General features: G+C 37.3%; 2 protein-coding genes across 4 annotated transcripts in view; one reads left to right on the forward strand and one right to left on the reverse strand.

Annotated features, from left to right (window-relative positions):
* Positions 1 to 26,321, reverse strand: LOC132118075 (SLIT-ROBO Rho GTPase-activating protein 3-like). Of its 3 annotated transcripts, none has more exons than XM_059527596.1 (23): positions 26,238 to 26,321; positions 25,793 to 25,964; positions 22,127 to 22,289; positions 21,912 to 21,974; positions 19,412 to 19,585; positions 19,148 to 19,276; positions 18,312 to 18,533; positions 17,364 to 17,465; positions 17,058 to 17,243; positions 16,409 to 16,493; positions 16,152 to 16,179; positions 11,769 to 11,796; positions 11,522 to 11,582; positions 11,181 to 11,258; positions 10,780 to 10,908; positions 9,990 to 10,095; positions 9,657 to 9,887; positions 8,751 to 8,806; positions 8,359 to 8,530; positions 7,156 to 7,251; positions 6,880 to 7,059; positions 4,345 to 4,426; positions 1 to 1,431 (listed from the first exon to the last, which is right to left on the reverse strand). In XM_059527596.1, exons 1-23 carry the CDS (start codon positions 26,302 to 26,304, stop codon positions 1,225 to 1,227), a joined length of 2,817 nt encoding a protein of 938 aa, XP_059383579.1. In that variant the 5' UTR covers positions 26,305 to 26,321; the 3' UTR covers positions 1 to 1,224. The 3 variants fall into 3 exon arrangements, with proteins under 3 accessions (XP_059383579.1, XP_059383578.1, XP_059383577.1); XM_059527595.1 differs by lacking the exon at positions 11,769 to 11,796 and adding an exon at positions 15,741 to 15,837 and having other exon boundaries at positions 8,359 to 8,485; XM_059527594.1 differs by lacking the exon at positions 11,769 to 11,796 and adding an exon at positions 15,741 to 15,837.
* The window catches only part of LOC132118078 (myosin-7-like), a 151,802-nt gene that overhangs the window by 86,809 nt on the left and 37,535 nt on the right, over positions 1 to 27,458 (forward strand). The window lies entirely within an intron of this gene.

Below are 27,458 nucleotides of genomic sequence, written 5' to 3' on the forward strand. Positions count from 1 at the left end.
TATTTTAGAATCTATATAACTTATTTTGATATTATTGTAATCCACACATCAATGATGACATCATCTACCAGAGACGCACACTGCTAAAGGGAATGCATGGGTGACAGGCTGGACATCGACGGAGACCAGTGACCAGGAGCACTAACGTGCAGCAAAAAGTAAGTGAGTGTCATTGTTTTTCCTGCGACTATATGTGCTGTTTCACAGTTTGAGCTTTTCTCCAGTCAGTTCTCTGTTGGACAGTTCCTGAGCTGCTCTGAGTGGCACTTGTCTTCACAGTTGTCTTTCCAGTCTTTGTATGTGACTGAGAGAAAATGGAGCCGTAGGGGTAAAAGCGGCTACAGAGCTGTACTTATTTTGGCCACTACACCTGTTGCCACACGAGACTATCCGCGTCAGTGTGTTTGCATGCATGTGTGCTGGTTCCTTTATGATAGAATGCTTTTTAAAGAATAATACAATGCAAATGCAAATACAGTAATGCAAAGAATTGTAAAAATAGCAATGCAATTAAATGTAAATAATAATAATAATAATAATAATTAAATAGCAAATGCAAATGAGTCTTCTAAAAAAGAAAAACTGGAGCATCATGTCGTACCTTGAACTATTTGAGCTATGCATATCAAAAAGCAACAAAAAAACGTTGAAAAAGAAAAACTAAACACAATGAAAAATCTTGGTTGGTAAACATCTGAGGGTAACGTCGGCCTTCAAAAATCTCTTGCTACATTCAGGGTGACAAATCTACATCTAAAATAACAATGTGGACTCTGTCTGTCATGGACTTCATTCCCACAATTCACTTGTCCTTCTGGATCTATGTGCTTTGAGGGACTCAACACTTGGTTTCTGGTACTCCATAAATACATCATCAATGAACACAGTCTACACTACAGTCAAAAACGTCAGACACATTGGACATCACTGCGATGAATGACTAGTTAGGAAGAGGGAGATTCTTGAATGAGGACCAGATTAACTGTTGTCAAAGCTAAAACACAAATACAACTAATAATAGGATCAATGACGTGGTCTCACGTAAAACAAAACCATATTCAGTCACTTTCAACTTAAACCTTTTGAATACACTTTAGTTAATAAGGCGTAAAGAGTACCATATAATGAATGTCTGGAAAAATATATTCATATCTGTGATGAGTTTGCTGTTCCCGCTACAACACTCATACTCAGATTCACGCATCTATCATCCCTTCCTCTCCCTCAGTCCTGTTGGTCTTGGGTTTTGAAGAGACCTCTGCTGCGCAGGCCGAAGCCTCCCTTCTTCACCGGAGGTCGAGCAGCAGCGGAGGGTACCGAAGGAACAGAAGCGGGAGGAGAGGAGGGAGGAGGGTTCAAACCCGAGGCTTCCAGAGGCGGCTGACGGGACAACAGCTCCTTAAACACTGAGTTCATCTGCCGACTGACCTCCTATGAGAAAGAGAGAAACATTCATTAATACATAAGGATATCCGTTTGGGTTTACAAGTGCTAGCACTTCAAATTCATGGATTGAAACTTACATTTATTGCCTAAGATATTATTCCTCCCATGTGAGGTAAGGTATTTTTGGTAATTCTACTGTAATGACAAAGCTGTTTGTTTTTGGTTTAGAAAGTGGAAATGTACTAAATATATTACTAATAATTATTAAATTTAGTAATTTCAGATGTTTTAAAAACAGAGTTTTACAGTAGTTCATGGGGTATTTTTACAGTTAAACACAAAGCTATTTCTCAGCAATTTCTACCTGATAAAATATTTTAGAGTCATAAAATACAAAATCAAATATTCTAGAGACAAAACTAGAACTATGTATATTCATCATAGAAATTCCCATGACTTCTTAATATTTTATTCATTCCACTACTTTCCAAGATCTAGAAACCACATTTATACCCATTTATTTTTTAAAATAAAATACAACCCGAATTCCGGAAAAGTTGGGACGTTTTTTAAATTTTAATAAAATGAAAACTAAAGGAATTTCAAATCACATGAGCCAATATTTTATTCACAATAGAACATAGATAACATAGCAAATGTTTAAACTGAGAAAGTTTACACTTTTATCCACTTAATTAGCTCATTTAAAATTTAATGCCTGCTACAGGTCTCAAAAAAGTTGGCACGGGGGCAACAAATGGCTAAAAAAGCAAGCAGTTTTGAAAAGATTCAGCTGGGAGAACATCTAGTGATTAATTAAGTTAATTGATATCAGGTCTGTAACATGATTAGCTATAAAAGCTTTGTCTTAGAGAAGCAGAGTCTCTCAGAAGTAAAGATGGGCAGAGGCTCTCCAATCTGTGAAAGACTGCGTAAAAAAATTGTGGAAAACTTTAAAAACAATGTTCCTCAACGTCAAATTGGAAAGGCTTTGCAAATCTCATCATCTACAGTGCATAACATCATCAAAGGATTCAGAGAAACTGGAGAAATCTCTGTGCGTAAGGGACAAGGCCGGAGACCTTTATTGGATGCCCGTGGTCTTCGGGCTCTCAGACGACACTGCATCTCTCATCGGCATGATTGTGTCAATGACATTACTAAATGGGCCCAGGAATACTTTCAGAAACCACTGTCGGTAAACACAATGCGCCGTGCCATCAGCAGATGCCAACTAAAGCTCTATCATGCAAAAAGGAAGCCATATGTGAACATGGTCCAGAAGCGCCGTCGTGTCCTGTGGGCCAAGGCTCATTTAAAATGGACTATTCCAAAGTGGAATAGTGTTTTATGGTCAGACGAGTCCAAATTTGACATTCTTGTTGGAAATCACGGACGCCGTGTCCTCCGGGCTAAAGAGGAGGGAGACCTTCCAGCATGTTATCAGCGTTCAGTTCAAAAGCCAGCATCTCTGATGGTATGGGGGTGCATAAGTGCATACGGTATGGGCAGCTTGCATGTTTTGGAAGGCTCTGTGAATGCTGAAAGGTATATAAAGGTTTTAGAGCAACATATGCTTCCCTCCAAACAACGTCTATTTCAGGGAAGGCCTTGTTTATTTCAGCAGGACAATGCAAAACCACATACTGCAGCTATAACAACAGCATGGCTTCGTCGTAGAAGAGTCCGGGTGCTAACCTGGCCTGCCTGCAGTCCAGATCTTTCACCTATAGAGAACATTTGACGCATCATTAAACGAAAAATACGTCAAAGACGACCACGAACTCTTCAGCAGCTGGAAATCTATATAAGGCAAGAATGGGACCAAATTCCAGCAGCAAAACTCCAGCAACTCATAGCCTCAATGCCCAGACGTCTTCAAACTGTTTTGAAAAGAAAAGGAGATGCTACACCATGGTAAACATGCCCCGTCCCAACTATTTTGAGACCTGTAGCAGAAATCAAAATTGAAATGAGCTCATTTTGTGCATAAAATTGTAAACTTTCTCAGTTTAAACATTTGCTATGTTATCTATGTTCTATTGTGAATAAAATATTGGCTCATGTGATTTGAAAGTCTTTTAGTTTTCATTTTATTCAAATTTAAAAAACGTCCCAACTTTTCCGGAATTCGGGTTGTAAAAGAATATGACATTAGTTTGCATTTTCAGCTTTTAATGCATATTTAGTCCAAATGTAAATCTTTTAAACCCATTTTGCGGCCCCCGAGGAATTACGTTGAGGCCCCCAGTGGGTCTTAGTCTCTCATTTAACGAGTCGTTGAGGAGTTGACTCATTTAAATTATTGTACTTATGAGTTTTGAAATATGGCTAAAGAGACAAAAAAAGAGATAGAATATGGTTCAGTAGATAATTCCGATTTTTAAGCCTACATGCAGAACAATTCAGATTCATTAGATAAATTGCCATAACTGTTAAGATTTTAATTACATTTCCATGACTCTCCAAAGCCTGGAAAAAATCATTTAACAATTCCCTAATATATCCAGATAGTCTGAAAACCTGGTATGTATTCAGATATGGCATGGCCAGTTCAGGTTTGGTGACTGATGTGCTAAATTTTACATATACAAATGAAATTTGAAAGCTACAATTAATTGAATTTGAATTGAATTTGAATTTATGCATTTAGCAGAATTAAGAGGGCAAGATTGTCTATGAATAATGATTTAAATTCTGTTCATCTCCCAAAGCTATCATATGGCATCTTGACACATCAATATAGACCATGAGTCATAGGGCCTATTTTTCTGGGGCTTTTAGGTTATTGTATGGATCCTTTTGTTATTTTTTCTAGCTTGACAGACCTTGCTTATGTGTATGTTTTCACTGCACATGAAGGAGACTCCTCATTCTTAGTAAATGAATACAGATGAATAGAAATGAATTTTTGAGCATAGTATTCCTTCAGTGGAAATATCGGTAGAAGAATCAGACCTTGTCAATATGCACTGTCTGTCTGTCTGCTGGTCCTCCAACTGGCCTCAGACTGTCTAAAGTGTGTCTGCGCTCCTGATGACTGAAGAGAAAGAAAGAGATAAAAATGTTCAATTGCTTATAACAATATACACTACAGTTCAAAGGTTAGTGGTCGGTAAGATGTTCTTTAAAGTTTATGCCCACTAAGTTTATAATTACCAAGGTTGCACTTATTTGTTTCATCTATCTGCCTTCTTCAGTTTAACAAGTTTCTCAGAAACAGAAATGAAGAGACTGTGAACTACTCTGAAGAAAGCAGATAGCTGAAAAATGTGTTATACAGTATTTATCCCATGCTTTAAAGGGATAGTTCCCCCAAAAATGTAAATTCTCTCATTAATTACTCACCTTCATGTTGTTCTAAACCCGTAAGACCGTCGTTCATCTTCGGAACACAAATGAAGATATTTTTGATAAAATCCAAGAGCTCTCTGAACCTACATAGACAGCCAAGGTACTACCATGATCAAGGTCCAGAAGCATAGCATGGACATCGTTAAAATAATCCACGTGACATCCGTGGTTCAACTGTAATTTTTACGAAGCTACAAGAATACTTTTTGTGTGCAAAAACAGTAATAACTTTATTCAACAATTTGTCTCCGCTGCCCCACCCTGGTGACATTTTGGAGAGTATTGCTTTAATCTGAACGAAAACAACGTATCGGCACAGTGCTGCAGAAGTTGTTTACGTTCAGTGGATACTCACCAAAATGGTGCTATAGGGGGTAACGCGGAGGAGACCAATTGTTGAATAAAGTCGTTATTATTGTTTTCTTTACTCACAAAAAGTATTCTCATAGCTTCATAAAATTACAGTTGAACCAATGATGTCACATTGACTATTTAACAATGTCCTTGCTATGTTTCTGGACCTTGATCATGTTGTATCCTTGCTGTATATGAAAGGGTCAGAGCGCTCTTAGAAATATCAAAAATATCTTAAACTGTGTTCTGAAGATGAACGAATGTCTTACAGGTTTGAAACGACATGAGGGTGAGTCATTAATGACAGAATTAAAAATTCTGGGGTAACTATCCCTTTAAGGGAACCTTTTTTGACCTCTTGATTAAAAAAAAAACAGTAAAAACAGAAAATAGTGTCAAATTTTGTCATTTAAAATAACCGTTTCTTTTTTAAGATCCTTAAAAATGTATTTATTTGATGGCAAATCTGAATTTTCAGAATAATTACTCCAGTCTTGAGTGTCACATGATCCTTTAGAAATTCTAGTATCTAGATTCGATGCTCAGTAACCATTTCTGATTATTATCAATGTTGAACAGGTACTTTTATTTTTACAGGTACTTTTTATCAGGATTAAAAAACAAGGATTATTCAGAATTTGAATGAAAACTTATTTTAAAACGGACATCTTTTATTTTCACTGACACTTTGATTAATATAATCAGGTGCGTGGGATTCCTAACCCTTTCTGGTCTATGTATCCCTGCCTCTGCTAAATTATTTTTAATCCCCGGTGGGGATAAATTTATCCCCCCCTCGAAGTGATCAGTGCTATTACACTAGTGGCGAGACGGATCACAAAACTTATCATGGATCTGTGGTTTGATTAAAGTCAATTTTATTTTAAAATACATTACTTTGGCTGGCTCTGATATAGCTGTCGCGCAGCCTCTCTGTATTCACCTCTGCAGACTTGCTCAATGTCCCACCTACGGCGCTATCTGATTGGTTACACCTAACGAGTAATAGACGGTTGAAACCGGTCCGCTGGGCAGTGGAGTTGCTAACTTAGCGACTTTTTTTTCCAAAAAAGCGACTAGCGACAAAATCTAGCGACTTTTTGGGCAATCATTATTTAGTCTCTGAGACTCTCTGGTGCTGCCGTACGAGCACGAGGTCTCTTTCCCAGCGCGAGCCTCTCTCTCGGTATCTGCTGTGTTCAGAGAGCACAGAGAGGAGCAGCACTTTCAGTACAGTTGCTTCTAACTCTATTTTACAAGCAAGTATAGCCGACATCAGCCACAGCACAACCACTGACTTTATCGTATGTGTATTTGATTTCATTAGTGCAGATTAATGTTTGAGAGCTGCTTATGTAGTCTTAATGGACCGCGTTTCAGTCATTATAATATTCATTCCGTTGTCTGACAACAGAAACATTAAAATATAGAAATAAAAACAGTTTTATTGAGAATTAAATTAAATGGCTTAATTAACGTCATCTCGTTCATGTTATGATTTATTTTTATGAATTACAATGTTTCAAAACATCACCCCCCTTTGTTTTTTTCACAAATCGCACCCTGAATATAATTAATCCTCCTTGCTAAATAAAAGTATTTATTTACTTTAAAAAAAAATTATCTTGTTGAAATTTTGATTTAGCATAAACACTTTTTTTGTAATCTCCAGAATAATTCTGTAAACTTACTGAAGTTTAATGGTGGTCATGCACTCAGGTAACTTCTCATACACAAGACTTTCAGCAGCTGGTACCATCAAAACAACACCTTCTGTTCTCCTACCCTGAGAATTGGCGTGCAACGGCAGTTGTCTGAGGAGGAAAGATGAGTCGTCCCTCAGGCACCTGCATGATCTTCCGGATGGGGCTTCCGCTCCCACTGTTGCCTCCACCCATACTGCTGCCTCCGCTGCCTGTCCTCTGCCGGCCGGGCAAAGACGCGCTGTCACTGTTCACTCTCATACTGGGGAATGACAGCGAACACAGTACAGTTAAGATCTCACTGGGCCTGTGACGAACATTAAAGGTCCATTATTATCAGCGGTCTGAGTGATTATACCGAGTGCTGAGCTCAGGCAGCTGCTGTTCATCTGATAGGTTTCCTGTGCTGCCCCCTCTGCTGTCCTCCTTCTTCCCTCGCTCTTTACGCTCAGCCCTGAGGATGAGAAGACAACAAGATGAGGTCACCAAAGCTAGTGGACAGGTTACTGCTACCAAGATATTGTTTAAAAAGTAAAGCAATATGTTTATCTATTATAATTTTCCTTAGTCACATGTCTCTACAATGGTTTGCTAGACTTAAGTTAGTGTAGACACCATATATAAATTGACGCAAACCAAAAAGAATTACAGTCCATTCAATGGGTCTCATAAATAAAGCACAAGCAGGATTTCTGTGTAAATCAGTCATAAATCCAATCTTACATAAATGGTTGCGTAAATGACAATTTACGCAAGAATGGATTTAAAAGCTGTGGTTCTTCTTGTGTTTTATGAATGAGGCCCATGGACTGTACGTCTGTCCCTAACAGTCTTGGTTGTGTCTGTGTCGGATTAAATATGACATCTATTCTGAATAAAACTATATTCATGACAGAACTAAATGATTCATTGTGCTTCTTATCAGTTTTGTTTTCACATGGTAATATAAAAGCAGAATCAGTGCACAAATAATTAATCATCACAGCTGCTTTGGTTAGCAAATTATACTCATTAGCTCTGTTGCGAAACCTAATGAGCTGCCAATAGAGGCAAAATTCATTACTGAGATGAAAATAATTCAGAGTAATAGATTATTTCACCCAGTGTTTGTTTGTGCTATGCATTTCTATACATACACTACTGTTGATAATTAAAAAAGATATATATTTTGGCACTCTTGTGAACCAGCAGAGAAGACTGACACAGAAGACAAAGAATTGTTGAATAAAGTTGTTGTTTTGGTTTTCTTTGCACACAAAAAGTATTCTTGTAGCTTCATAACATTAATGATAAACCACTGATGCCACATGGACTATTTTAACAATGTCCTAACTACCTTTCTGGCTCTTGGATGTGTTGGTTGCTTTGGTGTTTATGGAGGTTCAGAAAGCTCTCGGATTTGATAAAAAATATATTTATTTGTGTTCTGAAGATAAACAAAGGTCGCAAGACGAGATGTTTTTTGAAACCTTGACTAGGTTTTGAAACAGAGCCACTGTAGTAACATTAATGAAACATTTGAAGGAACCTCATCAAGTTTATAATGAAGTGTATGTCTCACCCCTCTACCACACTGATGTACTTATGGGGGATCAGGCCTTTTACCCCTCCTAGTTCCCCTCTCCACCAATCAGCAGAGGCCTTGCTGTGCAGTAGGAGGTGGTCACCCTGCCTGAATGACAGCTCGGCTGCAGAGCGAGCAACATAATCAAACATGGCCACAGCCTCCCACTCTGCCCATACAATGCACACACACAAACAAACACACAACACAAAGCATGACAACAAAAACGCCACACATGCCAAAATCCAACATGGAATGGCCACAATGCAACAACAGGACACGAAAACCCAGCATGGAACAAACACACACACATTTAGATAAGCAATTAATTACAACTTGAAAGGTTTAAAAAAATATATTGGCATGATGTATGTGTGGTGTTTTTTTACCATCTTCACTGGGAAGATGTTCAGCGTCTCCCTCGCCCTCCTCTGTGATGGGTTCACTGGAAAAAAAGGTTGGAGTTACATGAAAGGAAAAAATTCAGCTAAGAACTGCTCAAAGGAATATTTTGCTGAAAATAAAAAATTCTGAATCAACGATGGTCATCTAAGATGTAGAGGAGTTTGTTTCTTAATTGGAACAGATTTGGATAAATTTTGCATTACATCACTTGTTCACTAATGGATCCTCTGCAGTGAATGGGTGCCGTCAGAATGAGAGTAAAAACTTCACAATAATCCACAAGTAATCCACATTACTGCAGTTCATCAAATAACATCTTGTGAAGTGAAAAGATGTTTTTGTAACAATATCTTCGAACTGTTGCTTCCAGCTAAAATACCAGTCCTCTATCCATAACATTGCATAACAGTTCCAATCTAAACAAATATATAATGTGAGAGAACAAAAGGAGATGGACTTCTTCACTGGAGGAAGCGTTATTATGGATTATGAACTTGTGGTTTGGCCGGAAACTATGGTTTAAAGTTAAATGCACTATTGATGGATTTCTTACACAGCTTTTCACTTCAAAAGACATTAATTCATTCAGTTGTGTGGATTATTTTTAATGCTTTTATCAGCTATCTGGACTCCCATTCACTCCAGAGGATTGACCAGTGAGCAAGTGATGTAAATGCTACATTTCTGATGAAGTTGTTCTTTGAAGGCCTGAAAGGCGAGTTAAGTTTTTCATTTTTGGGTGAACTACTTCTTTAACCATTCTTTTCGAAAATTACAATTTCTTTTTAGGACATCCAAAAATAACAGCAAAGGAGTTTGAAACAACATAAGGGCAGAGAAAATGATGACAGATTTTTTATTTTTGGCTTAACTCTCCCTTTAAGACTCACCAGTACTCCTGCTCTAGAGTCATGCATTTCTCATAGACTGGCCCTGAGAGTTCAGAAGGCCCTGGGAAAATGCTCTCATGATGGATGATCATGGTCTTAACAAGGTCATTGATCTGAGGAGCCAGTGTCACTTCATCACCACCCATCTCCACCCCTCTGAGCAGACTGGGCCCGAAGCACACGGCCAGGTTATACGGCTGCATCATGTTCTCATCACTGTACTGAGAGACACTGAACAGACACAAACAAACAGGTTACGAACTGTATCACTGACCACCTTAATCAGGTTTAGAACGATTACAAAAGGCCTTTAAAAAAGAGAGCAGGACTCACTGATGAAGGAAGGCGAAGAGATACCGCATCACTATGAGGACAGGTCTGGGGAAGGACGAGACTATGGTCTTTACCTGCACTACTTTTTCTGTCATGTTTTCCATCTCTGAGAAGGATAAAAAGTTGACAGAATTTAGTCAACATACTGGAATCAAAACATAAAAAAAAAAAAAACATTAACTCTATTAAAGTGTTATATCCTGTCATTAAAGATTTTTTCAAGGTTTTGAAAGAGGTATCACATGCTCACTATAGCTGTATTTATTTAATCAAAAATACATGAAAAACAGAAATACTGTGAAATCTTATCATGATTTGAAATATCATGAATATACTTTTAAATGTAATGTATTTCTTGTGATGGTAAAGCTGCAATTTCCAGTCTTCAATGAACATTTCTTATTAGTATCCATGTTGAAAACAGCAGTGCTGCTTAATATATATTTTTTAGAAACCATACAATTATTTTCAGGATATAAAAAAAATACAATTTTTTTTAAATAAAATTCTTATATGCAATATGCAATAAAAAATTTGATAATTAAATTTATTATAAAAATTCTTGACATACTTTTAAACAGTATAACCTTGTCACTATTTGGTTAAACTTCACTGGAAATGCCACAGAAGAGAAACATTCTGAGAAATGGTCTAGACCTAGTTGTTCCAAGATGCCTCTATGGTTTGATATGTTGTTACCTAATGCAAACTAAATGTCCAAAGACAGTTGGGTGACTGAAAGCGCACATAATCACACAGAAGCAGAAAGAACACATGAATGGCATCTTACGGACACACTCCATGAGCTGGCTAAAGCTCTGCTCAGGGAACAGAGGTTTTTCTAGACCTCTGAAATAGAGCTTCAGAACCCCTGCCACTGAATCAATGTCACTCTCGCTGTCAGTGAGAGGGTCCTCTCCTGCAAAAAAAACGAACAAAGAGCAGTCAGAGAGACAGAAAAATTTGATTAATATTTCTATATTTTTAAATACTGTATGATAATATATTCTAATATTCAAAATGTTGAGGTTGGTGAGATATTTTAAGTCTCTTACGCTCACCGAGGCTGCATTTATTTGCATTTATAAAACCAGTAATATTTATTTGCAGAAAACTAGTTATCTTCTGTATATTTCTTGCTACAAATTTATGTTAATACACCTGTATTTATTCATTTAAACATAAGTGTACCTCTTTCAAAGGCATCCCTGATATGATTGACTTCAGTCTGTGATCCAGGAACTCTAAAAACTCCTTCATGATGCAAACCTGTTTAAAAAAGCATCACACATAAATACTCAGTCCTTTATACTAATTCTACTTTTGTTTAAAGGTGTCACTCAGTAAATGTTTTTTTTTTTTTGCACTGCATGTTCTATCTGATTCCTTTGTACTTTTATTAGAACTGTAGTCTTCATCATATATGAATGTATTTCATGTACATTTTGTTTTAAGTATCGTTTCATTGTGTGTAAAACATTTTTAATGAGGTAAAATGACAGAGCCCAAACTGTAAGAATGAACAGTTTTACCGTGCAGGTTGATGAAGCGAATGCAGCTCTCCACCACCAGGGGGATCTGTTGCCCAGAGCTCTGATAAAAAGAATTAAGGGAAAATGGAAAACAATTATGCACATCTGAATAGGATTAGAGTTGTATAGAGATCATGAAATAAATAAAACAAAATGTACATATGAAATACAGTGAACAAAGATAGAGACAAAGAGTGCAGAAGGCCCACACAAACAGATGCATGCATGACAGGGGAAACAGCTGTACCTGAGTCCTTGACATCCGTCTCCTCCTTCTACAGTCACAGGCAGCCAAGCAAGGAAAGAGAGAGACAGGAGGGACGTATAAAGGAGGAGCAGATTGTGTGGCATGACCAGAAGGAGAGCAACATGAAAAATGGGGAGAGAATAGCAAACAAGAGCAAAAGCAGTTAGAAAAAGTTGAGAAAATCAGGGTGAGGGAGAAAGACAAAAGCAGAGAACAAGGAGTTTAGATGAAAAGCAACATGTCAGGGATGCTCTGTTTTAATTTAGATCTGTCTAGATGGAAAGAATGTGCTTAAAGAGTGCATTACATTAGATTAGTCCATGTATTCTGATGTAAATGCTAGTGTACTCTTGGACACTGACAAAATACACTTTTAGCAGATAAATAAACTACTGTTCAAAAGTTTGGGATCAGAAGGTTTTATTAAAGCAAATACAAAATTTTTTTCTTAAGCATAGATGCATTAAATTGATCAAAAGTGAATGCTTTGTGAATTATTTTATTATTTCAAATGCTGTTCATCTCATTTACAAAACAAACAGCTGTTTTCAACAATGATAATGATGAATATTGTGTGAACAGGGTCATGTAACACTGAAGACTCAAGTAATAGTATCGTAATAATATTTTACACTATTACTGTTTTTACTGTATTATGGTCAAATAAAGGCATCTTTGGTGAGCATAAAAGACTTCCTTCAAAAAAAAAAAAAAAAAAACGTTAAAAAAAATCTTACCAAGCCCAAACTTTTTTATCTTTTTTTCTTACAGGAATCAGACTGCACTACACAGATTTTTGTCCAATCAAATTCTCTTTAGAATAAGAAAGTCCACTTTTTATTTGTTTGTTTTTTAAAGGAACAGTTTCTTGAACATATCTCACCCAAAACTATGCTCGTTACAAAATGTAGGATCTTTTAGTGTCAGAAACAACACGTTAGTGTTATCTCTTTGTTATCTCAATGCCACCCATGTTTCTAAATCAGATTTCAATTCACTTAGCCAGAAAATTGTCCATTTTACTGGGCTGCACCCATTGATCAACCAATCGAGACAAAAAAAAAAGAAAAAAAGTGTTGTTGGCAAAGCAGTTCTGTGGCCCTGACTGCATTATCCAATTATTAGGGGTGTAACGAGAGAGCACATCTCATAGATTTACTGTCCACTTAAGATGAAGAGATACACCAGCCACTGCTAATGCAGGATGTAGAAGACACTGTTAGACACTCCACCACAACAGAATAAAAGTGTGTGAGAATGGAAGTGAGCGGATGAGAGAGGGAAGTCGTTTCTCAAGGCTCAGAGAGCCAGATGGCAGAGCAGTGCTCAACAGGCCTGAGCTCCCAGGAACAGAGAGAGACACGGTGGGAATCTCAGAGAATAGAGAGGACCCTGCTGAAACCACTAGCATGCATATGCTGTCTGGTGGATGCTGGCATCCCCAGTAGGCTTCTTAAATAACCTGATCAGTGAGATTACCAACGCTGACCAGCTTCACCAGAAAGACCATGCTGCTTGACCTATTTGACCCCTGACTAGCATTTAAATGGAAAGTTGACATGAAAGTTCAAATATGAGTGTGACATGCTATATTGATTGGGAATGTTTTTAAATGCTTTTTTAATTCACTTGTCACACTGCAGGACTACTTAAGTGAACTACAAAAATAAAATAAAAAATAAAAAAAAACACGGAATGTTGATTTATAATGGTTAAAAACATACATAAAAATGTTTAAAATGTTAATTGGTAAAAAAGTTTGTTTGAAAAAAGGTATCTTATGCTCACCAAGGCTGCATTTATTTGATCAAAAACAGCAGTATTGAGAAATAATACAAATTACAATAACCATTTTCTCTTCGAATATATTTTAGAATGCAATTTATTCCTGTGATTAAGTTATTATTATTAAATTAAATTGATCAACAGTGACAGTAACAGACATTTATGTTACAGTCTATTTCAAATGAATGATGTTCTTTTGAACTTTTTATTAATCAAAGAATCCTAAAAAAAAAAATAATAATAATTTATTAAGCAGCAAAAACGGTTTTTAACATTCAAAAAATTATAATAATTAATAATAACTGAGCAGCAAATTACATTTTACAACAAATGAAAACAGCAAAACAGTTATTTGAACAGTTTTTTTTTAAACAATATAACTGTTTTTACAGTATTTTTGACCAAATAAATGCAGCCTTGGTGAGCATAAGACACACACATACACACACACAATTCCTTATTATTACAAACTTAACTGGTAATGTAATTCGTTCCTTACATATTTTTATTTAGCTAATTTTTATTTAAAAGTTTCTTGTTAAAAATGGTTTGTGCATATTTCTGGTCAACTACCCAAGTGCAAACTGGTCTAAGCTGGTCTTTTCAGCAGGGTGGATTGTTGGTGGTCTTTAAAAGACACTGCTAATGAGCCAAGGACATCAAGTGCAGATAAGCAAGACAGCAAGAGTGATGCCTCTTAGATGGTGCAGAATTTAGTGGGTATTATGCACAAGCTGTTATGACCTCTATGCTTTAACAGCTAGGATATACACTCCAAAAAAACAAAAGTGTGAAGTCTGGAGTTCCCCAGTGCTATCAGAGAGCCACATCTGATTTTTAGTTTGTAAAACACTTAGTCAGCAGAAGGCATCACATGTGGCTAATAAAATCCCATATACTTCTCTAGAAGCCACAAGTGTCATTTTAAAACCAAACACAGGGAGCTCCACCAATCACACACAAATAGAGAAAGTGACAAATGAGCACAAGAGCAACAACCCACTCTCATCATGATTATGTAAGATGTAATTAAGAAGTAAACTGATTAAGATGCAGTTACACTCTCAAACTACTCATGGTATAATATTCATATTAAAATATTTAATAGTCTAACTTAATTATATAAAATTATTATTATTATAATTCTATACAACTGACATATACATATACATGTATATGCATATAAACATATACAGATATATAATATATATAATTATATTTAGTCGCTAAATTATATTAACATTTACACATGCATATGTGAGTGTATGTATGTATGTATGTATGTATATATATATATATATATATATATATATATATATATAGTTTCATAATTTATTTTAATACCTTTGATTATTCTTATTTGATTAGGTCATTCACTATAACTAATGGGATTGTAGTTCCTTTTTTTTTTTTTTTATCCCAGTGGAGAAAACAAGGTTCAATGAAAATTCCAGATCTACTGAAAAACTGGACGGTCACTGTTGGGCTCTTTTGACTGTAGTTTTAATGAGAAGCAAGACAAATGCGAGCATCATAAAGCATTTCAATTAGGAAGAGTCTTGGATAAGCATTCAAACAATGACTGCAATGGATCTTATGAGCACAACCATGCACAAAAATATGCATGCCTCCACTCACACACACAGGTGGACACACATTTTTGTTGGCTAGCACACGGATTATTAGGCTGCACAGATGCCTGGAGAGGAAACTGTGAGGGCGTCTGTCTCACCCGATTTAATAAGCAGCCACGTCACTTTATGGAAATAACGTAGCATGTCATTTCAAATAAGATTCGCTAACACAATCATGCAAACCATGCCAAATGCTTTTAATCTTACTAGGGGGGCATGAAGTGATCACATTATCTCCAAATAGGTTATTAATATCCGACATTCACCTTGTAGATTTGCAACCGACCGTTCAAACCAAAAGGTCTTGATTCACAAATAATCATTAAGAGACCACATTAATAAACCAGATACGTTATTGTGTCACAAGCCATAATCAAGACGAAGGGGCAGCCATGCTTAAAGCCATACCAGAGGTGTATAAATGCAACACGAATGACCAGAAGCACAATGTGTTAAGAAAGCCATGGAGGGAATGACGTTAGAGGAACACAGCAAGAAAATTACAGAAATCTGTCTGTAACAGATCAGAGGGCTGTCAGCCGCAGGGCTATACCTGAATGAAGGAGAGCATATCTCCAGAGAAGAGTTTGTGGTTGTACTGGGAGCAGGGCCTGGCTTTCCGCACACGCACTGCCCTACCAGGTTGCATTCTGGGAAATATATACACCAGCACTCCACTGTGACACTATGGCATCAGTGTACTCATGCAAACATGCTAACATAACAGTAATTCACACAGAACAGACATGCAGAAACGTACTCTAGAGCATGCAGACAGTTTTGGGTCAATACACTATATTCATTATGAAATTGATTCATACATTTCTCAATGGAGCCTTCTTAATTTCTGCTGAACACACAAAGACCGTCGGCCAGCAAACAAGAGCAGATGTTTGCCGGATTCGGCCAATGGCTGTGTGAACAGCACATAGTCAAAGAGAGACAGATGGGATGGGAGACGTACCTGGAGGGATCACTATCAATGGCCTCAGCTGCAAATGAGACAGAGGGAAAACAAGGATAACAGTTAAGTTGACAGTTACTCCTTTACATAGTTTCCACCAAAGTAGTATAGTTACTAAATTCACTGTTGCACCACTAAAACTGATAAGGCATCTTACGCCATTATACCCTGTATTTTATTAGGGCACAGTGACAAACTTCTTTCACACAAGCTTTTTTCATTCTTAGTTGAAGCTTTGGTTAGTTGCGGTTAGTTACCTTTCTGTATGGCCTCTTTAACTAGGTCATGCTTGGCTTGGAGCTTCGAGATCAGAGAGCTGCCACTTACATGCTCCTTCACTTTCTGAAAAAAAAAAAAAAAGCGTAGCATGAATGACTATGTTATTGTTAGCCATCAAGGTAATTACTTTTCTGCTGTAAGATTTGCATGTACATTATATGGCCAAAAGTAGAAGTATTGTTCAAAAGTTTGTGGTTGGTAAGATCTTTTAAATGTTTTTGAAAGAAGTCTTCTGTGCTTGCCAAGGCTGTATGTATTTGCTTAAATACAGTAAAAATAGTGAAATACTATTACAATTTAAAATACCTGCTGCTTATTTGAATATAATTTAAATTATCATTAATTAAAGGCAAATTTTCAGCATCATTACTCCAGTCTTCAGTGTTACATAATCCTTCAGAAATCTTTATTATATACTGATTTGATGCTCTTGATTATTAATGTTGAAAAAAGTTACGCTGCTTAACCATGATAAATTTGATGAATAGAAAGCTCAAAAGAACATCATGTATTTGTAATAGAAATCTTTACTGTTCTTACGGTCACATCTTTAATGGATAGTAGGGGGTGTCCACATATTTTTGGTCATAAAGCACATCAATCCAGAAGAAGAGGAGGAGATCTTACTGTGAAGTAGAAAGTCTCGGTGTCCTGTTGATTGGCTCTGCGTTTGGCGAGGCTGGGTTTGGTTCCTGTGCCTTCAGCTGTGTTCTCCACTGATGGGGTGACGGAGGCATCAGGGGTGGGGTTGCAGTCATCATCACAGACGCTCTCCAGAAGGTTTGAGAGTGTTGTCTTAAGTGTCTTACTGATCTGAAGGAATTTCACAGGTTGGATATATACGAGCGTCAAAAAGGGCTTGTTCACAAATCCACTTGAGAAACCGAGTGTCAAAGAGATGCACAGTACTGCTATGAGCATCTCTGATTTTACCTCCTCAGTTTCCAAGGTAACTGATGCCAGTCTGGACTGAAGCTGCTGGAATCTGGTCTCGAGCTCATACCTCACCTGACCTTCAGCGCTCACCTCACACACCTGTCACATGCACCAGATGTTTTTATTATACATCATGATGGCCACTGTGTTAAGGTCACATGATCAGCTGAATACTACTCTTGTTAACTTGGCAACACCTTAATATCCAATCTTTTAAGTTGGCAAACCATTATCATAGGTGACAACATTGGTGGTCAGGATGAAGTCCTAGACCAGTGAAAAAAATAATTAAAATAAAAATAATTAAAAATGCCCAGTTGTGCCATAAAGTTGTGCTTATATACATTTTAAATGTTTTTGAAACAGACATCTTATTCTCACCAAGGCTGCCTTTGTTTGACCACAAATATAGTAAAAACTGGAACATTGTGAAATATTATTACAATTAAATAAAACAATTGTTCACTGTTTTAATATATTTTAAAGTGTAGTTTATTCCTGTGATGGCAAATCTGATCTACTGCAGTCTTCAGTGTAACCTGATCCTCCAGAAATCATTCTATGATTTGCTACTCAAGAAATAGTTCTTATTATTATCAACAGTGAAAACAGTTGTGCTGCTTAATACTTTTGAGGAAACTGTGCTCTATTTATTCTGAATACAATTTGTTTGTACTGTATAAAAAGTATTTTCAACTGTCATTAATTATTTCCCTGCCATATTAAAAAGTATTCATTTATAAAAAAGATAATAATAATACTGACCTAAAACTTCTCAATGGTAGTGCATATAAAACATAAATTGCATTGTATTAAAACATTAAAAAAGCTTTAGATGTTAATATATTATATTATGTTTATTACACCAAAATATTTCAAGGATTTCATTCATTCAAGAGCCACTGAAAGCCCACCTAAATGCAGATGGTCATTCTCATGTGTTACCTGGTCTCCTTCATGGGGCTGGTACTGAAAGCGGAAGGGCAGACAGAATGCTGTGTTGTGGGCCTGGAGCAGAGCATCTCTGTCCTGGCCCTGGTTGAGTCCAGTCACTGCTGTGTCTAGCTGCTGAAGGCCATTTTTCATATTCTGGACGGTTCGGTTTCTGTAGGAGAGGTAACCGCGTATAACCCGAGACACAGACAGGTGGTACCCCAGATCTGTGCACTGCATTCAACATCAGCAGGATGGCAAGACAAAGACGAGAAGAGAAAAATACAGTCATTGTTTGAGCAAACATGACTGTTCTGATTCACGCTCACTGACTAAACCTGCTGTGATGTTCTTGACTTGACATGTTCTACAATGTGCCTCAGGCAGAGAAAGTAACAAACCATCAGACACTTCTGAGAGCTGAAGATATCAATGCCACAAAAGATGTACAGTACCAGTCAAAAACTAGAACAATAGTGAAGTCATTGAAACTATGAATTGACACAAGTATGGAAATGATCTAGTGACTTCATGTGGTGCATCCTGGGATTCTTTTAAACAACACTACGGGTGTTTATATGTATGCTAGACATGTGTCAGCTCTTTTCCGGCATCAAAAGCTGTTTAACACCAGGAGAAACATAAATCAGTCAAGTGTGTTCACTGGTACTGTAGACAGTGGTACTCTAGACCTCTCTCAATGGACACATTCTATATACAGTAAATACATTAGATAAAATGCTCTGTGCTGTTTCAGTCAATTCAAAATGAAAAGGGAACTAAAACCTAACGACATCCTAAAGAGTGTCTAGACAGATGGTAATGGGACAGCAGTGTTTTAGACTCACATCAATCAGAGTGCAAATGTCCTGCAGATAGTACTTATTCATGGAGGCATTAGCTGCTGCCATGTTGAGCAAGTAGTCGTTGCGAGCTTTAGTGCACTTCATCTGAGTTTCCTGTACTTTGCCTTGTCTCTGTAAAGAAAGCAAACACACAGTGGAAACTGGGGGGGTTAGAGATAAAGTGAGATATTGCTCTTCCTGTGCTTTCTTCACAGAGCAAAGCTCCGGATGTCACCGTCTTTCATTCTTACAAACCACTGATTTTACCTTCTCCATCAGTCTCTCCATTTTCTTCACAGAACTGCGCCTCTGCCCTCCTGATTGGCTGATCCCTAGATCAGCTGACTTGCCCGTCTGTTTCTCCTCCAGTCGTGTGGCCTCTTTGAGCTTGCCCTCAGCAGCCAGACAGTCAATGTGGTACTGATGGTAAGTTTTCAAAGCCTGTAAGAAAGTTAAAAAAAAAAGTAAAAATTATATATAAAAATGCATATTCATTAATAATTTTACAATAGAATCTAAACTTTACTCCATTGGCAATTGTTTTTTTTTAGTGTATTGTAACATAATGAGAGATCATGTTTGGCTTATTGTTAGATTTGTCAATAAAACAGGATGTAAAAAAATACATAATAAAAATAATTATTATTATTACTGCATTATTATTTATATTTTAGTAATATAATTATCTGATATAATTATTATAATTATTTTTTAAATATAGTTATTTGATTTAGGTATTATATATTTATTTACTCCATGGTCATATTTTTATCATTTTAACATAATACACCAGATATTTTAAGCGTATTGTTAGATTTACAAATAAAACAAAATAAAAAAAACTGTACTACTACTACTACAAACTACAATAATGATTGTATATATTTTTAAAATAATAATTTTATATATATATATATATATATATATATATGTGTATGTGTATGTGTATGTGTGTGTGTGTGTGTGTGTGTGTGTATGTATATATATACACAGTACAGACCAAAAGTTTGGAAACATTACTATTTTTAATGTTTTTGAAAGAAGTTTCTTCTGCTCATCAAGCCTGCATTGATTTGATCAAAAATACAGAAAAACATGTAATATTGTGAAATATTATTACAATTTAAAATAATTGTTTTTAAATTTATTATACTTTAAATTATCATTTATTTCTGTGATGCAAAGCTGATTTTTTAGGATCATTATCACATGATCCTTTAGAAATCATTCTAATATGATGATTCACTATCAAAGTTGGAAACAGTTCTGCTGCTTAATATTATTTCAGAACATGTGATACTTTTTTAGGATACTTTGATGAATAAAAAGTAAAAAAAAAAAAAGAAGCTATGTTTTTAAAATATAAATATTTTGTAATAACAATATACACTACTGGTCAGTAATTTGGGGTCAGTAATTTTTTTTTTCTTTCTTTAAAATAAAATCAATACCTTTATTCAGCAAGGATGTGTTAAATTGATAGAAAGTGATAGTAAAGAAAATATATTATTAGAATATATATTATTAGAATTTTTTTTTTGAATAAATGCAGTTCTTTTTAACCTTTTATTCATCAAATATATTAGACAGCAGAACTGTTTCAACACTCATAATAAATCAGAATATTAGAATGATTTCTAAATGATCATGTGATCGACTGGATGTTACATGTGACACTGAAGGCTGGAGTAATGATGCTGAAAATTCAGCTTTGCATCACAGGAATACATTTTTTTTAAGTATATTCAAATAGAAAACTATTATTTTAAGTTGTACTAATATTTCACAATATTACTGTTTTTTCTGTATTTTTGATCAAATCAATGCAGGCTTGATGAGCAGAAGAAACTTCTTTCAAAAACATTAAAAATAGTAATGTTTCCAAACTTTTGGTCTGTACTGTATATATATATATTAACCCAGTTATTATTATTAATATTTGCACGTATTATTAGAAATACGTTTATTTTTATACATGGGCATAACTTTTTTTTTTTTTACAGATATTTTAAGCATATTTACAAATAAAACAATATTTAAAATATAACAACAACAACAATAATTATTATTATTATTTCTTTTGAATTATTATTGTTGTAGTTGTTGTAATAAACATAACTATTTTTATTTCATGGGCAATTCATTTTTTTTTTTTACAATTACTGTTTAAATAATAAGCCATATATTGTCGTCTTATTGTTTGAGTTATGAATAAAACAAGATTTATGTTATGTAACATACTCAAATAAAGTTCTATTTTCATTTTATGATCAAGCTTAGTGTATTTGTTTTTAGTAACATCAAATATCATGTAAGACTGCAAAATGGACATACACAAAAACATAAAATCACTGAGCCTTGAGCCAAGACACTTGTGGTAGGCAAGCTGTTTGTCTACTGGAGGGTATAGAGCACACAGCTGCTGTCAGCCGGGGTCAGTGGGCTTGATCTTGCAGCTCTGACCCGAGCACAGCTAGAAATGAGCTCAGGAAAGCAGGGGGGCATGTGGGCTTTTTGTGCTAGAGGACGGACCAAAATGCACTGTAACTTAAAGGTTTATAGAAAGACAAGCAGACACATTTAATCATGAATGCATGAGCACATATGTGCATCATGTGTTATTCAGTCAAGTTAAATCAGGCAGTCTCTGGCCACAGAGAGATAATGTAATTCAAAGCTGATGCCATTTGGACTCTATTTCAGTTCACTAGAGCATGTTCCTTCGTGTAAATGTAGCATGTTCACGGCAAAACAGCTTCCAACCTACCGTCTGCAGCTCTGTGGTGACTTTCAAGAGCTCATCCTGCATCTGGAGTCCCACCTCCTTGCTCTGAATCAGAGAATAAGAATCAGTGTGAAATAAGGAAGATGGTTTGGCTGTGTTTTGTGTGGGAGTGTTATTGCGGTAAATAAGAGGAGAAGGGAAGGAGAGGATTTAGATGTCAGATCTGGTAATTGAGTGGAATAGAGGGATTTCTGTACCCGTTTTGCCAGGCGGTGTGTGTCCTCAATGCAGTGTGAAAGCCGCTGCGTGAGTGTGTTGCAGCAAAGCTCACTCAGTGAACTGTGATCTCGGCTCTCCTGCCTGGTCTGGGTCAGCAGAACAGACCAGCACTGAGCCACCGACAGGTCCAACTGCTCCTTCCTAAAGAGAGACAACAGCGGAGAGAATGAAAGAGAAGGTTTAAGTTTCAATGTAACAGATATGGTGACAGTTTTCTCTTCAGTATTATTGAATTATCAAAGATGATATGTAGGCTTGGTTGAGTTGTTGACTGGATGGAGGTATATCTGAAAGTGAGCTTGCAATAAACTGAAAAAAAGAGTGTGGTTTAAGTGAACTAAGTGGTTAAAATCTAGGATACATCACCAGAGAGAAGTCTCTTGTTTCGCCAGAAGATCCAGTTATGATACTTCGATTAAAAATTGAGGTCAAAATTTCTAAAAATGAAAACTGAAATTGTTCACAATAAGATTACTAACATGCTTTTTGAAAATAAACTGCATTTTCATTTCATGACAACTTTAATGTCAATGTAAGTACACTCAATAATACTATATGATACATGATTGTAACGAGTGGGGCGGGGCCGAGGGATGTGGGAACACGAGCGAGGCCGGTGGAGTGATTGGGAAATCCGCTACACCTGCGACCCACCACCGGTCTTGAGTCCCACAGAGGAGATGGAAGGATATAAAACTGGAGCGACGACAGTGAAGGACGAGAGAGGACCAGGCCTGGGCTTTTAGTTGTGTTTTGGTTTCATTTTATGCGCACCAGTCGTCCGTGAGGGGCTGGTGCGCTGTTTTGTGTTTATTTTGCATTATTAAAATGTTATTGGATTGTCCGCCGGTTCCCGCCTCCTTCTTCCCGGTGATTACGAAGTGTTAATTCATTACAGTGGTGCCGAAACCCGGGAGAAGGAGGGACGCGCTGCTGAAGATCCCTCGCCGCTGTGGTGAATCCGCGGTGCCACGGAGCTGGCGAGGAAGATGCCGCCATGGAACCTCGAGGCGGTGGACTGGAGCGAGTTGCCGGGGACGGGCGAGCTCGCTGCCGACCGCCCACGATATGGAGGGACGGCTGCCGTCCGTGAGGGAGCGGAGGAGTCGGCGCCGTTCGCCAGGGGGCCGGAGCCTGCTGCCTCCGTGAAGGAATCCGGAAGAGCAGGGAACGGGGGACTCCTGCCGGCTGCCCAAAACCGGAGGAGCCGTCGCCGTCCACCGGGCGGCGGAGGAGTGTCGTGCCGTCCGCCGAGGGCCGTCCAGTGCCACTGCCAGGCACCGCGGAGGAGATCACCCAGCCGGTGGAGGGCCGAGCAGCAGTGCGTCTGGGAACCGGATTTTTTTATTTTTTTTTCTCCCCTCTCTCGTCTCTGTCGCTCCTCCTTCCATCTCCGTTTCTCTCGCCTCGTCTGTCCTACCCCCAGGTTCCCGCAGGTCCCCGTGAGCGGTCCCCCCCGGAGGGAGGGGGGGGGGAGTAGAGCGCAGGGCGCAGGGCGATGGGGGTATGTAACGAGTGGGGCGGGGCCGAGGGATGTGGGAACACGAGCGAAGCCGGTGGAGTGATTGGGAAATCCGCTACACCTGCGACCCACCACCGGTCTTGAGTCCCACAGAGGAGATGGAAGGATATAAAACTGGAGCGACGACAGTGAAGGACGAGAGAGGACCAGACCTGGGCTTTTAGTTGTGTTTTGGTTTCATTTTATGCGCACCAGTCGTCCGTGAGGGGCTGGTGCGCTGTTTTGTGTTTATTTTGCATTATTAAAATGTTATTGGATTGTCCGCCGGTTCCCGCCTCCTTCTTCCCGATGATTACGAAGTGTTAATTCATTACAATGATACTATATGATCAGTAAATATATTTATAAAGGTGTTGTTGACTTAAGATTTTCACCAGATGTCGGTAACAGTCCAAGTAATCCATACATACAAAGAAAACAAAACAAACAAGTTCAGAAATTAAGTTATGCGTAATAAAGTGGAACTACACAGGGAAAAGTATTGAACACATGAAGAAAGGGAGGAGCAAAAAGACACCAGCTGAAATCTATCAGTAATTAGAAAGCAGTCCTGCCCTTTGTCAGTGGAAATTAATATTAGCTGGTTCAGTCCCAACACCTACAGTACCAGGATGATGAAAATGAAACGAGGGTGGACATTTCAGCAAGACAAAGATCCCAAACACAGCAAAGAAAACTCTCAAATGGTTTCAGAAAAAGAAAACAAAGCTGCTATGGCACAACCAATCACCTGACTTGAATCCAATAGAAAATAAGAACTAAAGATCAGAGTTCATAGAAAAGACCGTCAGGACCTTTAAGACTGAAGACTCTGTGGAAGAATGAGCCAAAATCACACCTGAGCAGTGCATGCGACTAGTTTCTCCATAAAGGAGGCGTCTTGAAGCAGTCATTACCATCAAAGGCTTTCGTACACAGTAATAAATACATTTCATTAGTTCAATAATTTCTCTATGTCATTCCATTTTATTCCACATGAATTAATTTCTGAAATGTTTGTTTTGTTTTGTTCTCTTTGTGTGTATTGATTTCTTGTTGTTACGGACATCAGCACCTTTAGAAATATATTTACTGAGAAAAATGGTGACGTGTTCAATACTTTTTTTACTCACGCTATTATTTATATATATAAAAGAACATGTCCCTGAGGAATAGTAAAAATGCACAGCACATGGGTCTCGAGAAACAGCAAAACCCAGAACTAACATTAATAGTTTACAAATGATACACAGTTCCTTAAGACATTGCAATCAGATAGAAGCAATCAAAACCAACAAAAGAGCAACAATATGCAAGTGCTATATTAGTATATTATTATAGTTATATTTCAGTTTCACAAACAAATGTTCAGCATTTTGTCCAAGCAATAATAAAAGGACACATTTAATTTATAATTTGTCTTAAAAATTGTTTAAGATTTTCAGCATTTTGTAAAAAAAAAGAATAATAATAATAAAATTGTGTATCAAATCGAATTGTGAGTTGAGTGAATTGTTACATCCCTATTCAATGACTCTCACTAGAGCTGCATGAGTCTGGATAAATAGAGAATCACAAAATTATTGTTATTATTATTTTTAAAATAGATATCACAATTCTTCCACTATTCTGAACTTAACAAATTAATCCGTCATTTACTAGAGGCTGTGACAAAATATTAAGTGCTACAGTCTATTTAAAAGTGTTTAATTAATTTTCATGAAATATTACAAATGTAAATATATAATACATATTCAAAATATATTTAATAAACCAATTTTTCTTTAATTATAAAAAAATAGGTTTGAATGAATGATTCAATGACACACTCATAAATACTTCACTTGTTTCATTACTGGATGAATCAGCGCTTTGAAAATATTGCTTGAATGAATGATTCAATGATAAATACATTTTTCTCAAGTCACTTGCCTCCATCTAGTCGTAAAACAATATAATTCTCAACAAAATATTACATAATGATCATTTTATTTATATTTATTTGTCCAATTACATTTGAGCCCATGAAAATGGGGTGGCTGTGTATAAAAATGGTTGTAATTCCTTATCCATCTATCTATCGACATGTAGCTATACGATAATACTAGGCCACATCTCAGTTTGACTTCATCAGAATGAGTACCTCTTGGTCTTCACAGTGAACCTCTCGCTGAGTTTCTCCAGAGAGCGGGCATACTCTGCCTCGATCTCCCCCCGTCTGCGAAGGTACTCGCTCAGATCCTGCAGCTGCTGTGTCTTGACCTCCAGCTGCGTGTCTAGGATTTTGAGCTGCTCTGAGAGCTGACCCCGCACCTCTGAGCAAAGAGACAGAAGGGAAACAGTTCACATATGGATGGTTTTCAGCACAAAAAGTTGCGTGAACTAATGACTTTTTGTATCCCCCTGCACTAGTGTCCCTGGCCTGGGGCAGAGAGCTGACTGGATGAGGGAAGACAGCATCCCTAATACTGCCTATAAATACATCACAGTGCAGGCCTACATCTCACACATAGAACAAACATTACATGTAGATTCTGTACTACCTAGTCAAGTGAAAGAGATAGAGGATTAGCATTAGAAGTTTTTACCTTTGATTTGTGTCTCATACTCTGCCAGACTCCCCTTTTCCTTTCGAAGTTTTCCATGAGAAGTCATGTTCTCCTTCGCTGGTGTAGCACAGTCTGAGATGATCACGCAAAGGTTTTTCTCCTCTTCAAAAAGCAGCTATTCCAAATCCAGTATCAATGTATTGGTGTATTTATATATATATATATTTTTTTTGCAAAATGAGTTAGATTTGCATTATAGTGCAGAGAGGCATGCCACATTCAGTCTGGAGATCATACCGGGCTACAAAAAAAAACAAAAACTTTTCAGTCTTTCAATCTGTGCCCTCAGCAGAAACGGAACAGGGAAGTCTCTGTGTGCACGTGTATGTTTGTGTATGTGTGTGTGTGTGTGTGTGTGTGTATGTGAGTGAGTGTTTGTGAACACCAGGGGAGTTCCAATCCCAGCACTTAGTCTGTGCATTTAAAGGTTCGTTTTCAGAGCAGAAGACGTTGCAGGGGCCTGATAAATTTCGAATGGTCTATCCTGAGACTGGTTAAATGTGACTGTCATTGCCTGGAAAAGACAGAGAGAAACACAGGAAGAGAATTATGGTAAGAGGTGTGACGAAGACAAAGTACATAACCATAAATGGAATATGGAAGTAAACACAAGTTAAGAGAGACAGGAGAGGAAGAGAGATGTTACTTCAGTATGACGCGTTTCTGGCACTTCCAGATGACAAAAACGGTTAAGCGAACAGAGCACACCTACCCACATCCTGTTTGTCTTCTATGGTGTGTGTTATTCAGAAAGATTCTCACATCAAGAAATCCTGTCAATCCTAAATTAAGTATCCACACATTTAACTGCTTCTAAAAACAAACCTCTTTCAGTTCTCAACAGGGTTTACTTTAAATGATTGTCAAGGGGCAACCCAACAAAGTACCAAAATTCTATTTAATTTTGCACAGTGAAACCTGTCCATGTTGGCATAAGCCTAGTTTGGCTGCTTCCGCCAAGTGACAGATGAATTTGCATCAAAATTAGAGTCTAATTGAACACACAGTCTTCGATATCAGCAACAAACGATATAGGAACTGTTTGCTTCTTCCTTCTTATGAAGTTTATTTTGCTAACCTAACATTTTACTATTTGCATTTAGCATCTTCAATGCTGCCTACAATCCAATCAGAAAATCCTGTGACCCAATTTTTGGTCGCAACCCACTGCTGAGTGAGAACAACTGCTCTAAAGCATGA

The sequence above is a fragment of the Carassius carassius genome, chromosome 37 (genome assembly GCF_963082965.1).
Source record: "Carassius carassius chromosome 37, fCarCar2.1, whole genome shotgun sequence".
Classification (NCBI taxonomy): domain Eukaryota; kingdom Metazoa; phylum Chordata; class Actinopteri; order Cypriniformes; family Cyprinidae; genus Carassius; species Carassius carassius.

Excerpts from the sequence above, each read along its gene's own strand:
- LOC132118075 (XM_059527594.1), bottom strand. The coding sequence starts at position 26,304 with ATGACTTCTCATGGAAAACTTCGAAAGGAAAAGGGGAGTCTGGCAGAG. Across the intron at positions 15,838-16,151 it reads ATTGATAGTGATCCCTCCAG|AATGCAACCTGGTAGGGCAG; the intron begins GTACGTCTCCCA and ends TATATTTCCCAG. Across the intron at positions 11,583-15,740 it reads ATATGCTCTCCTTCATTCAG|AGCTCTGGGCAACAGATCCC; the intron begins GTATAGCCCTGC and ends TCTTTTTATCAG.